Source organism: Gallus gallus, chromosome 6 (assembly GCF_016699485.2).
Source record: "Gallus gallus isolate bGalGal1 chromosome 6, bGalGal1.mat.broiler.GRCg7b, whole genome shotgun sequence".
NCBI classification, from domain to species: Eukaryota; Metazoa; Chordata; class Aves; order Galliformes; family Phasianidae; genus Gallus; species Gallus gallus.
The window spans coordinates 22,368,711-22,381,669 of record NC_052537.1 but is presented as its reverse complement, the minus strand read 5'-3'; the positions used below and the strand labels follow the sequence as shown (position 1 = coordinate 22,381,669).

At 39.5% G+C, this 12,959-nt stretch overlaps 1 protein-coding gene across 2 annotated transcripts in view; it reads left to right on the top strand.

Moving 5' to 3' along the window:
- Positions 1 to 657: 657 nt before the first annotated feature.
- Positions 658 to 12,959, top strand: part of KNDC1 (kinase non-catalytic C-lobe domain containing 1) — a 58,875-nt gene continuing 46,573 nt past the window's right edge. For both annotated transcript variants that reach the window (XM_004942165.5, XM_421694.8), the window contains exons 1-3: positions 658 to 940; positions 5,191 to 5,389; positions 7,418 to 7,476. In XM_004942165.5, coding sequence (XP_004942222.4) covers positions 851 to 940; positions 5,191 to 5,389; positions 7,418 to 7,476 — 348 coding nt within the window. In that variant the 5' untranslated portion in view covers positions 658 to 850. The remainder of the gene's footprint in view (positions 941 to 5,190; positions 5,390 to 7,417; positions 7,477 to 12,959) is intronic.

The following is a 12,959-nucleotide window of genomic DNA, read 5'->3' as shown; positions in this document are numbered from 1 at the left end:
TATCAATGCAATTAAGACCCCAGCCCACAAGTGTACAGCATTTGCAACTCTTCTTAGGTAGATCATGCTATCTGAGGAGAATGTATGGCCAAATATGCTGATGAAACGCATTTTAAGAATGTTTTGTAAGTGAAACAGTGCTCTTCTTCAGGTCAGATTGGACTTTACAACTGTTTCAGGATGACTTTTATGGAGCAGTTAATCAAAGTATCTATGTTTGTTTCACAGTGATTGTCAAAGTTTAGTTTAATAAGTATTAATCTTTTTGAAGGAGAATACACAAACCCTTGCTTTGCTTGATGAATATTAATACAATTATTTTAGGTCTTCTGGGTAGCAAAATGTTAGGGCTAACAAACTAAAGCAGATGATCAGACAGAAAAATCGGATTTTTTGTTCGTGCTTATGTGCACGATATGCCCCGTCATTGGAGACACCCGAGCTCAGGCTGAACGGCGCTATCGCGGGGCCCAGCACTGCGGCGGGCGCGCCCCTCAGGGCCACCGCAACGCCGCCGCCCTCTCGCCAGGCGCTCGCCGGGGACGCCCCGGGGCGGGCTGCGCGGTGTGCTCGGCGCCGCGGGAGGGCGGGAGCCGCCGCAGTGAGGCCGCGCGGCACGGGCGAGGCGGCGGCGGGCCGCGTTGCCATGGCAGCGCTGCCCCAGCCGAGGGCTTAGGCGGGAGGCGGCGGCGGGCCGCAGGGGGCGCCTCGTGGTTGAGCCCCGCCGGGAGGCGAAGGGGTTAAAGCAGGCGGGTGTGCTCGGCGCCGCGGGGGTCGCCTGCAGGCGGGCGTGGGGATGAGCCGTCGGCGGGGGTGAGGGTGTGAAACCTCTGCTCTCTCCCCGGGCGGAATGGAGGCTGCTGCAGAGGATGGGTTTTATGAGGAGGCGGAGGTGAACTGCTACGACTTCGAGCCCCTGCCGACGTTGCTGGAGGATGAGGTGAGTGTGGCAGGTGCGGGGACGGAGCCGGTGCAGCCGACCCTGCGGACGCCTGAAGTGAGGCTGCCTCGGGCCCCGGTAGCCCCGGCCCCTGCCCCTGCCTGCGCTGCGGCACGGCGGGCAGCCCTAGTGGAGCCCGGCGGTAGCTCAGCCCGCCGGCAGCGGCCAGGCCGCGGTGACACAGCCGTTCTGCTCTGGCGCGATCCCGGGGCTCCCTTCTGCCCCGTTATCTCCGCTTCCAAGTTGGGCTTGGCCCATCCCCTCCGCCTGCTCCATGCAACAGCAAAGTCATGGTACTCGAGGATGGGGCGTCTCGTTCGTGGCTTCCTGGCGTGACTGTGGACTAACAGCAGTTAAGAAGTGTGTTTCTTTATAGTACTCAATCAAGGGTAATTTCTTAAAAGGGCAAAAGTATAGCACCAGCTTGGTCCTTGTACAGCCATTTCTTATTGCACTGTGTAAAAACACCTTTGTCAAGAGGGAATAAAAACTGTGTAAAAAGCTATCAAATCTGTTTCTTTATTGTGCTGAATTACCTGTAGCTGGTTCTGCAGTCAGCTTTGTGTGGATCTGTTTGGTTTTGCATTTGTTTGTTTGTTTGCTCTCTCTTTGCTCTCTGTATCCTTTCACATGAGGTGCTTCTGAATGTTTGGGTGAAACAACGGTAAGTTGATTAAACTTGGAAGTGAAAGTTTGATGAACCTTATATGAGTGGCTTGTTTTCCAAACCAAACCTTGTAAAGGTCTCTTATTTGGTGTCCAAGAACCCCAGCTGAATCAAGATGTAGAGGTGTTTGAAATGAGAAGTCCCCCCAGGCTCCGTAAACCAACTCCTGGCTCAGCAGTTTCATCCTTCTGGTAGAACCTGACCCAACTCTTCTGCTCTTGACCTAGGGTTTGTGTTTATTACTCATATGGGTACTCTTCCTCATCTTAGCGCTCAGGGTAGGCTTTCTCAGACTGACCCATACCAAACACAGAAGGAAGCTGGCAGTGGCCTTCTCTTTACAGGTTCACTTAAATGCCAGAAGTGCTTGCTCAGGGTGGAAGAAGGTCAGTTATTTCTTCTGCGTGAGGAAGGCCTGAGCCCATTTCTCTCGCTGGCTCGATGCATACTGTGATTGTGGATTTCCATCAGCCCCTTCTGTTTAGTTTCTCCAAACACATGAGTGTTTTCAAATATTCTTGTTGAGAGAATGACCACCTGGTGGTCACCTGGTGAATAGAGAACTTTTTTTTTTTTTAAAGGGACTCCTTTGAAGAGTACTTAGTGAACTTACTGAGGCAACAAAATGTTTTTTCTTCAGATCTGATGAATTTAATGAACGATGTTTGCCATGTTTTCCACAATTGTAGAACAGACTGTTTTGAGATTTGTGTGCACTATCTTGATAACAGGACTTAGCACTCACAGCCTTCTGGCACCTGAAGTACTCCTAGATGCTTAGTCATTGAGTAGAGACTGTGGCATATGTGGTTTATAGTATTGAGTGTGCAAAGCAGGATATTGCCTGGGCAAATGAGTAGGAAATACTGAGGGTGACAGTGTATTTAAAATGTCTTTCCTAGCTGGGACTTCCTTTATCTGAAACTCCTCAATATTTTATTTTAAATTTTTAATAAGTTCTCTGTATCCAATTTGTTTTCTTTGTTTTCTCTGCTTTTTTACATATGCTACTGCGCTGCATTATACTTTTGAAGAAAATACAAGGGAAAACTGAGAACTAAAGTGAACAATTGAAGTATGGTTGTCTGATCTATTAACTTTTCATAGCTATTAAACAGTAATGGCTTTTGCAAGTATCTTTTCCTGTTGAGACAAGTGAGAAAAGGTGTCTGTAACAGTGGCAAGTTTTCCTGTAGATTTTCCGTCGACCAAAATATTGTAGCTATGGCTTGCCAGAAGCTTCAGCTTGCCAGAAGATGCTGTTATGTTCTGAAAAAGATTTGTTTGTTTTTCCTCAATAATAACTTGTTTCTTCATAGCTTTGAGTAGTGAAACTAAGCAAATGTATGTCTCAATATTTTCAGTGCTTCATTCTCTAAAAGGATGTTGCTGTGCTGCAGTAGCAACTTTGGTAGCTAAGATAGCTCAGTGTGGTCATTTGAGAAATGCACTGTTTCCATGAAGTAAATAGCTTTGTGTCCTTGGAAGGAAAGGTTTACTGTGTAGCCATTCTGTTGTTGTTTGTTGTCTTTCTTGGTTTTTATCTTCGCCAGTCTGTCCATAGCTGAAAGAAGCTACTGAATATGAATTCAGCATTCTTAGGCCTTTCCTTTTTTTCTTTTTTTCTTTTTTTTTTTTAACAAAACTTTCCCTTTCCCTGGAAAGAAGATAAATTTGTCTGGCATGAGATCATCATCCTTCATTTACACCCCAGTACAAAGATGGTTTTGTGGCTTTAAACGTAGATACTGGTGATGAGTATCAGCTCAAGAACTCAACTCAAGCTTGACTCAAAAGAAATTCTATCAAGTCCTGATTGTGACTGCAAATTAATACGGAGGTTCTCCTAAACTTTACAGGTTATATTTATTTCATATAGTGTCTGTAAATTGAGCCTTTTGTGTCCATATGCACATGATGGATACAGTGATTTTGCATCTAATGACATATTTCTTTGTAGCTTTGGAAAATACCATCGTGCCACGTAGTTGTTTAGCTGCATGGTCCTAGAAGAATTAAAATAACTGTCTTATTGCTTTGATCAAAAAAATTACATTGTGCTAGAATAAGCAGGTTTTTTTTCTTTCCCAAACCTGTCCTCATCTATCAGCATGGTCAACTTTAAAACCTGATGTTTTGTGGCCAGCTCCTTTTCATATGTTTGCATTTTCAAATTTAGGAACCTCTGTGCTGACTTTCATGCTTGAAAGGAGTTCCCCATAAAAACGTGCAAAGCTTTCTCATCCATCCTCAAAATCCAGTGGCAATGTTATGCATACAGTGCTGAGGACAGCACAGAGAAAATGAGATTGTCTTTCTCATGTACCTGAGCTGTAACAGCTTTTGCTCTTCTGTGTTGTGTTGGACTGAGCTCAGTGAGGGCTGAGTGTTTGATGGCACTGCACTAATACTTCTATTAGTGAATTAATATATCTTTAGGCTGGTGAAAACTACAATATTGAAAATAAAAATTACAATTGCCAAATAATAGTAAGCATGATTTATTTCCTACTTGTTTTTTTTTCCCCTCAGTTATTAAGCATTATGCTTTAGTCTAAAAGCAAAATAAATTTTGGACTAAGGATTGGACCTTGTTTAAAGGATATTATGAATGAGATGCTTGATTCTCTGAAAAATGTATCAACAAACTTTCCCTATCAGTAAATAGTAATAGAAATCTTGATGTTTTCCAATGATGAGGTGCATAAAGTCAGTTATAACTGTTTTTTCAAGTTTCCATGCTTAAAAGTTCAAACCGCTACAATTGAGTTTGCATTCTGTTTTGCTGACATTGAGATACTTTCTATACGTCAAGTATAGACCTATAGTTTGGTTGACTCTTTAATTCAAGGTATGCTTACTTTCATTCAGAAAGTGTGGTCTCTAGTCTTAATGTCCTTGCTGTAATCATAGGGTGAAGGGAAGGTGATTTAATATTTTAGGACAATAACTTAGAAACTAAGTCTGTGAATTGTCTTGATCCCAAGATTGGGGATAGGGGGAAGCCTAGGACAACAAAAATGCTTGGGTTTTTATATCTAAGAATGCTTTTCCTACAGCATGTTCGATTTTTGAGGATTTATTAAATGATCTATACCACTAAATTTCGTAACAGCATCATTTGTAAGACAGGCCAGTTTAGAGGGTACTTTTTCACTGCTAGAGAAATTTTCACCATAAAGGGAATTTAAAAGGATTTTATTGAAAGCCACTAGGGAGAGCTTAAGGGAGACATGGGTTAAACAAAAACTTTTAATTTTGTCTCTCTGCTTTTACCTCTGCATGGTCTGTTTCCTTAACTTTGATGCAGTGTTTATGTAACTTACATAATTCCCATAGTAAGTCTATTTTTGATGTTAACATACTGCGATACCTTTGTTCAGGTTAACTGTGCTTCTTAGAGACTTACTGTGTTAAAAGCAGCATAGTGCATTTTATGTTTCTTGGGGTGTTAATCAGTGTCCTGGAAAGTCTCAGAACTTGCTGGAAATATTACTTGTAGTCACTTATGTCAAATGTAATCTATGATACCCAAAGTAATGTCATGAAATGTGGAGTAATTTATGAATTCATGTCTTCGCAGGAGAATGTGTCCCTTGCTGATATTTTGTCACTGCGAGATAGCTGTCTTACTGAGCAGGATATTTGGGCAATTTGCCTGGAGTGTTGCCATTCTCTGAAGAGCATTGCCCATTCTGCAATCTTCCAGACGCTCTGCATCACTCCTGACACTCTGGCTTTTAACACCAATGGCAATGTATGCTTCATGGAACAACTCAGTGGTAAGTATTTGTGTTTCCAGGCAATTTGTTTTAAAACTATGGAAACTCATAGTGAGAGGCTGTAGTAAAGCACTGTAGTCTATTCTGAAGACTTATAATTAAAATAAAGAAAAAAAGAGACTTATATAAGGATGGGTGAATATAGATCTGCATGAAACTATGTGCTCAGTTTGTGATTGATCAATAAAGGCTCGTATGAGTTCGATTAGAAGACTCATCCTAGTTACTTTAAGACTTATCCAGGTTAATTTAATGTATCTCCATCTCCTACATAGGTTGTATGTCAGTGTATCTGCATGCCCATGTCCTTGGTCACATGAAATTGGTTTCCTTTGTTTTAAGGAACTTGTCATAACTTGAAGTTTGGAAGGGGAGAAAAACTGGCTTTGTAGTCGTAAGGGAATATGTATGGAAGACTTGTTGCAGGGGATAAATCCAGTGGTTTAAAGACTCCTCTCATCTAATATTTTTGCTCGCAGCTGAGAAAGAAAAAATCAATTTCTTCATAAAAGTTTTAGTCTAATTGAATTGCTGGCAAACAATTGATCCAGGAGTTTGCCCTATTCAAGTATTTAGGATGTGTGATTATGGGCATTCCTGTATGATATGATGCAGGTGATGTACAAGTATTTTCTTCTCTGATTTCGTGTTAGTTTCTAAGGAAGTGTTTTTTTTTTTCCTGAGTTCTCTTTAAAAGTGTGTTTTTCCTTTTTCCTAGGAATGGTTAAAAAAAAAAGTGCATGTTGTGTTCCCTCCCCCCACCCCTGTCCACTGTGTCCTTGTCTCTCTTACCCTTTCCCTGAAATCTTGTTGTTATTTTGTTAAAATACTGTTTGCTAGATAAGGCCCTTCTGGAAGCTGTCTTTTCTTGGTTTCTCATAGCTGTTACTTATGCATTTATTCTTCCAGAAGAAAATGATGACCTCTGGAGTTCCTTGCCAGTGAGAGAAAATGAACAGCCTGTCACCTCTGCTTTTACAGAGTGCAGGTTCTGTGCTAAGGAAAGTGACAAACATCCAATAGGATATTCTGCCAAGGGCTCTGATATCTTCTTGTCTGCTCAAATCAGACAAATCTCTATTTTGAACACTATAGTTAAGGGATACAGAGAGCTTTACTGATTACTAAAAACTCTACATTTTTACAGCCTTCAAACTCTTCCCTTGAAAGGGGAACAAAAGAAGCTGCCATATGTAAACATGTCAAAGAAGTCTTACACCATACATCTGAGGTTACTGTCTTCAAAATATGAGTTTTGCATCTCACTTCTGAAATACAGACACAGAAGTTATATTGGAGCAAAACTATGGTGAGAGTGTGATGTGTGTGAGTGTGCTGTTTTTCCTCCCTATTGAGAAATTATCAGCAAGCTGTGATGTTACATGCATGCTTGTATGCAGCAGCAATATCAGTTTCTCTTAGGAAGTTCCTTCCTTCCTTCCTTTTCAGTCAGCAGTAGTTCCTGCAGTAGCTCAGTTTTCTGCTAGGCAACACCCACATAAGGAATGCCCTTCCTCCATATATTACCATAATTAACACTAGGTCAAGGTTCTGAGCTGGCCCATGAAAGAGGAGGCAATTAGCTCTTCACATTGCTTTTGCTGCTTGAACCCAGGTGTGCAGTGGAAACCAGCAAATGAAGATATCCTGTTAACCAAGCCATAGCTGATTCACACCCGCTTAGATGATAACTTGGTCCAAGCATGAAGGTCTGAAGACATGCCAGAAGTGGTTAGGAGTGTTAAATGAATCTCTTTGGGGGTGTTTTATCTGTTTTGTTTCATAGTAGAAAACGTACAGTATCTTCTGGCAGAAGGTTTGAAAATAACACTTTGCTTACAGTTCTGGAAACATGGATAAGAAGTTCTTTGTAGATGACCGTGAGTGAACCAAAATGCTGCTGAATACATTGTTTCCTGTGTATCAAACAGTGATACAAGTTCTATGGTACAAACTCAAGGTAGTGTGTTTTATATACAAGCACATTTACTAATTTCTAATCCAAGACATTTTCTTTTCCTTTCAAAGATGATCCAGAAGGTGCCTTTGTTCCACCAGAATTTGATATCACCGGTAACACTTTCGAGGCAAGTTCATAAATTTCCGTAAAATAGTCTGTTTTAACTGCTTCAGTATTTTCACTGTGGTAAATGATCAGCATTCTTGGTGTACAACCTTAAAACATTAAACATTATGAATGGTAATTGTGCTTCTTTAGAAGCATGCTGTGTCTTTTGTAGTATCAAAAGGTATACTTAAAATTCTGTATTGATTTTTCTATATAAACATTTGTTCACTAACAGTTAAAATGTGAAAATCTGTTTTGACTGAACAACACATTGCCTTAAAACACAGCTGGTTTATGTTACATTCACTGGTATCCTTCACTGGTTATATTTGCTTGTTTGGGGACTAGCCATGAACTTTTATGACTAAATATAAAATGTGTTTGCTATCTTCTTCAGTAAAATAATTCATGGAAGGGTAATCAGCAGTATTATCTTTGATTTAATGAAGAAGTAAATGACTATCTGTTGCTTTGTAATGCATAAATGCTCTACATTGTTAAATTAAATTAGATTTAAATTGTTTATACTAATTCATTAGCCTCCCAAGTCAACCATCTCATTGCATACTGCAAGAGTGCTTGCTTGCTTAGCAGTATCTATGTTGGTTTTTTAGTACACCTTTTTTTCCTGGCATGTGTTTTAGATAGAACATGTTACAAATTAAAGCATTTGAATTATCATCATTCAGTATGTAAAAGAATTCTACTTATTCATTGTACAACACAAGAGCCTTCTACCGTTAGTAGTTTTCTTCTTCATAGTCATTTTTATAGCTCTCTGTATTCCCTGAGGGGAAAAAGGGTACATGAATTTTGCAATTATGTAGTATTACAAGTAAAATGAGAATGATTAAGATTGGTGGGGGGGGGACAAGAGAGTAGTAGAGAGAGAATGTGAAATTGCACAGGCTTGGAAGTTTAGGGATGCAATGTTTTTCTCTGTTGCTGTGCTTTTTGAACATAGTTATATAGGTCATCAGAGTTGTATTGAAACTTTTCGTGCTCCGTATCCTGCTTGATCCCCAAGCTGGGATTTTCTGAGTTACTGAGACTGGGAAGCTGATGACAGAGGGCTTCTTGGAGAGAGCCAGCTTTATGGAAAATGGAGTAGTGTTTATATTCAAATGTAGTTGAGGAAAGGAAGTTCCAAAGTGTGGCCCAGAGGAGATTATATCTGATTCTTTGTTTTTGTTACTTGTACTTCTGAAGCTGCAGTTAAAAGTCTGTTGAAATAAATGTTCTCTGTACCTTGCTCCTCAAGAAGCCTGTGAGACCTGAGATGGAGACACTTCGAAGATTTGTAGGGTTATTTACTCTTCAAGAACTTGTATGCTTTTTTCCCTTTTTCTGTCTCTAGGAGTTGCTGAACTCTGATATGCATATAACAAATAGACACACTGAAGAAGAGACACAGGACAAAGTGAAATGGGGATCTGGGAAGACTCTAGGAATACAAAGTGACTGAAATTTTAGTTCTGTCTGATACACAAGGCCACTATATTTGTCTGCATACTGGTTTATTATTTAAATCTTCTTGTATGGTAGTTCTTACAAGCCTGTTAAGCCCCAGTGAATCCTAATACCAAGCACAGTGCAAACAACCATTACACAGTCAGTGAAGGTTCTTTGAGTCAAGAGCGGCTCTGAACATTGACCCTTTTGCTTTCTTTGCAAAAGTTGATGAAAGTACCTGAAGGTATGTATTGAACTGGAGGAGAAGCAATGTCATCATGCTCCTTCCTTTAGTGAAATGGGAGAAGGGCTTGGTGTGCTGATTTCTGTCCCTTTCCTTATTTCTTTGTCTAACAAGTTGAGGAACCTTGCAAAGCAGGAGACCAGTGCTACAAGCCTGATCTGTTGCCTCAGCTGTTTTCCATTGACCAATCTACAGTAGTGTAGAAGACTGAAAAGCCACTGTTTTTCTCCTTTGAGGTGGAAGTTTGTCTGGGAATTGTGCCTCTTGTCAGCCAGGCGATACTGAGCATTCATAGAAGTTTCAAAGCTTTACCTGTTGCTGCTTGTAGCTTTGGTTCTTTTTTAAATATTTAGGTACCTGATCAGATTTTGCCTGGGATCTGTACTGACCTCAATTTGCTCTAGCAGTTTCTGAGATAGGCGGTAGGTCTGATCCTTAAGTTACATTTACAACATTATAAAATGCTATGATACTTCCAAGGTAATTGTTTCTTTTTTTGCTGCTAATACTTAAAGGTTCCTCTGTTTTTCAAAATTATTGATACTTTTGTCTATTCCCTTATCCCTAGTTGTAACCATCTGTTATGCAATAGTGGAATGGCATTGATGTGTAAATACACCTCTCTGAGAAAACCCTGGGCAGTTTTGCTTTCTTAGTATTGTAAGATTCAATTGCCCTATACCAATAAGCTGCACCTGCTATAGAGGCATGAGATCTTTTGTCTTAGTGCTTCTTCCTTGGTAATGATCTTAGCTTTTTTGTTGTTGTTTTTGGAGTATTTCTGCAGCTGTTTACTTTACTTTGTTGACAACAACAGATACTAGTATTTATAGTGAAACTATTCAAAGTCAGTATAAAGAGAAAATTAGTATTAGAACCATAGATTGTGTTTATGGTGATCTTTGATTGCTATTAGTCTGGTGTCAGAGCTCAACTGATTTAAAATAGTTATGTCACCCAGAAGTTTCACTTAATTCAAATGTGACCTATTTTGTGGCTTTGAAAATGGAAGCATACAATGCAGTTTGTATAACTGCTGGATGACTTCTCCCTCTTTAAACTCTTTTCTATTATTTTTTTTTAAGTCCTTCAAATAAAGCTACAGTTATTTCAACAAGAGATGTTTTGTTTCCCGCTTAGTGAATTACTGATCAAGACCTCTAATGGAATTGTGACTCCAGTCTAATTAGTTACTAAACTTAGCTGGCACTCACAAGCACACCAGGGCAATAGACACAGGAAACAAATTGAAATGCATTACTGTCCTGGTGTCTGAAACAACACTATTTAAAATTTCAGTTTCTGGTGAGTATTTTAAATAGCAAGAGATATAAAGCTCGCTCCAAAGGCCAATGCACAGAACTGAAAAGCAGTTATTTTTATGTGGTTTCTTTTAGACTTGTGCTTTGTTTCCCAACTTGTTCTCTATTTGTAAAGTGAGAACAACACCAAGTTCAGTTATAGTTAATAGTATGAAAGTAAAAGCTAACTCTCAAGGACTCCTCTATTTCATACCTGATACCAACACCAGCTCTTTATGGAGAAGAATGTTAAGAAGGAAGTAGCTGTGAAAGGGGCCAATGGTGAAGTGTGGCTAGGCTCTGCATCTGATGACTTCATTAGTGCTGTCACTGTTTGAATCTGTGGGGCTGGAATAAAAAGGATGGAGGATGGATTGCTCTCTCTGAGGGGCTCCAGAGGCCTTGAAAAGAGTGTTGCCAAGCACTTGGATCACTGTTTAATAGGATAGTTTTATCATGTCCTCTTCTTGCTAGTGTAAGAAGAAAAAAAAGTGTATTATCACAAAAAAAAAGACAGCTGAACAGGTGCCTTTGTCCTCTAGGACCTCCTGGATATCTGTGCCTTTTAAATCTTTTCCTGTAACATTGCTATCTCCTTGCATACTGTTGCTATTACCATTGTGCCTTAGAAACTGTGCTGTTAATGGTTAATGCTGTGAAAAGGGAAGGGAATGGAATAAACGAGATAAATGTTTCTACCTTTCCTAGGAGATCATTTTTATTGCTATGTTCCATACTGTAATTCTAAAGAAGAGATGGATTATTTTTACAGTACATTTAATATCATTTTCACTTTTATTTTTAATGCATATGCAAGTATGTGATGTGGTTGTGCTTGGTAAAAGCTTTCTCGTCATCTCATCAAGCTGTTATTTGCCTTCACCGATGGAAAGATGCTGTAGTAAATACCAGCCTTTTTTTTTTTTGTCTTCACTCGAGCTTGAGCTAAGTCAGCTAGAAATAAATGTCTGAGTATAAAGGACTAGTCCCAAATTATGTAATGCTCTACTAGTGTGCTGTTGTAGAGAGTAGTGTAGAATGTGAGGTTTTTCTGTTCTAGAAAAAAACATGAAGAGATTGAGTTGCAAAAATGCTTCTTTTAAAATTGGCATATTTGAAAAAAATATATATATATATATGCTTAGCAAATGATTCATCTTGAGTGTAAACTGATTCTTTATTCCTGTCTCTAAATTGGAAAAACTTTTCTTAATGAAAGTGGTCCCATGTGGGTTTTCTTGTTTGTTTTGTTTTGGGCACTACAGCACAGAACTTGTGACATTTGACCAGCGGGAGGCACAAAAGGAATAGCTAAATACTGGTGACTTCATTAATAGCTTTATTTCCATCACTACAATAGAAACTTGCCTCAGGTTAAAAACATTGGCTGTCTCAAACCAGCTTCAAGTAGCTGTTTGTCACTAACACAAAACTGCCATTGAGTCTGACACAGAGGTTCATTGATGCAGAACCCCACATTTCTAAGATATGAGCTTTCAGTGAGATGAAGGATTAATGTCTGCCATGTATGAACTTGCATTTATAGTCTTTTAATAATATGGCTATTCAATTTCAGTTGTTCTAGTGAACCTCTGTAAAAGAAATCAGTGAATTTTCAGTCTGCCGTTTTCTATGTCTGAAGCAGACTGGATAATGATTCTGTTTAATAACTTCTTTCATTATTGAGGGGTGATAAAATGCAGTAGTTCTGAAAACTCAATGTGCGGTAGGATTAAATTTCTTTCAGGTATAAAAACTGGGGAAAAAAGTGATGCTGACTTAAATACTGTGCTACCATTAAAAGGAGAGGGGAGAAGTATGGGCTAGAGACCAGGAAGAGAGTGAAGCTCTGCTTCTGTCTTCTCAGCTAGAATGTCTTGTTGCTTTTTGCTGTTACAGCAGGTGTGAGGCATGCAGTGATCCCAGTGGTGACTGGAGTCAGGAACCGTAAAGGTTGAATGCTGCCATTCTCTTTATTAGAATGTGACAACTGTTGACTTGAAGTTCTCGGTGGATTATAGATGATTTAGTCAACAAAACAACAAACTTTCAAGTGTCTGAACAACCTTATTTCAAATAGGAAAGACGAGCTAAAGATATTTTAAAAGAACCTCAATAGTTAAAATTCATGGCTTTTATTCATATAAAATGTGTCAGGACAGTTGGATTGTTATCTACCATGTACGTATAAATATTTTATATGCATATAAATGCATGCATTGAAATGCCAAATTAAATTTACTGATGTAGGGAATAGATAAGGAAAGGTTTGAGGTGTATGTCTATGTTGGTCCTCCTAAAGAAAACTGAGCTGATGGTTTGGTACTGCAGTATTTCTCAGTAGCTGATCATTACTGAGCTAGTGCTCAGTTCTCAGCTGTTGGTCCTTCTCTGAATTACAAAGCTGTCTTCTTTCCACTGAATCAAAACAGTGAAAGGTATAAAGGATAAGTTTTGCCTTTGCTGCTTCTCTGCCATTTTAAAGCAGTGGCTTTGAATGTCATG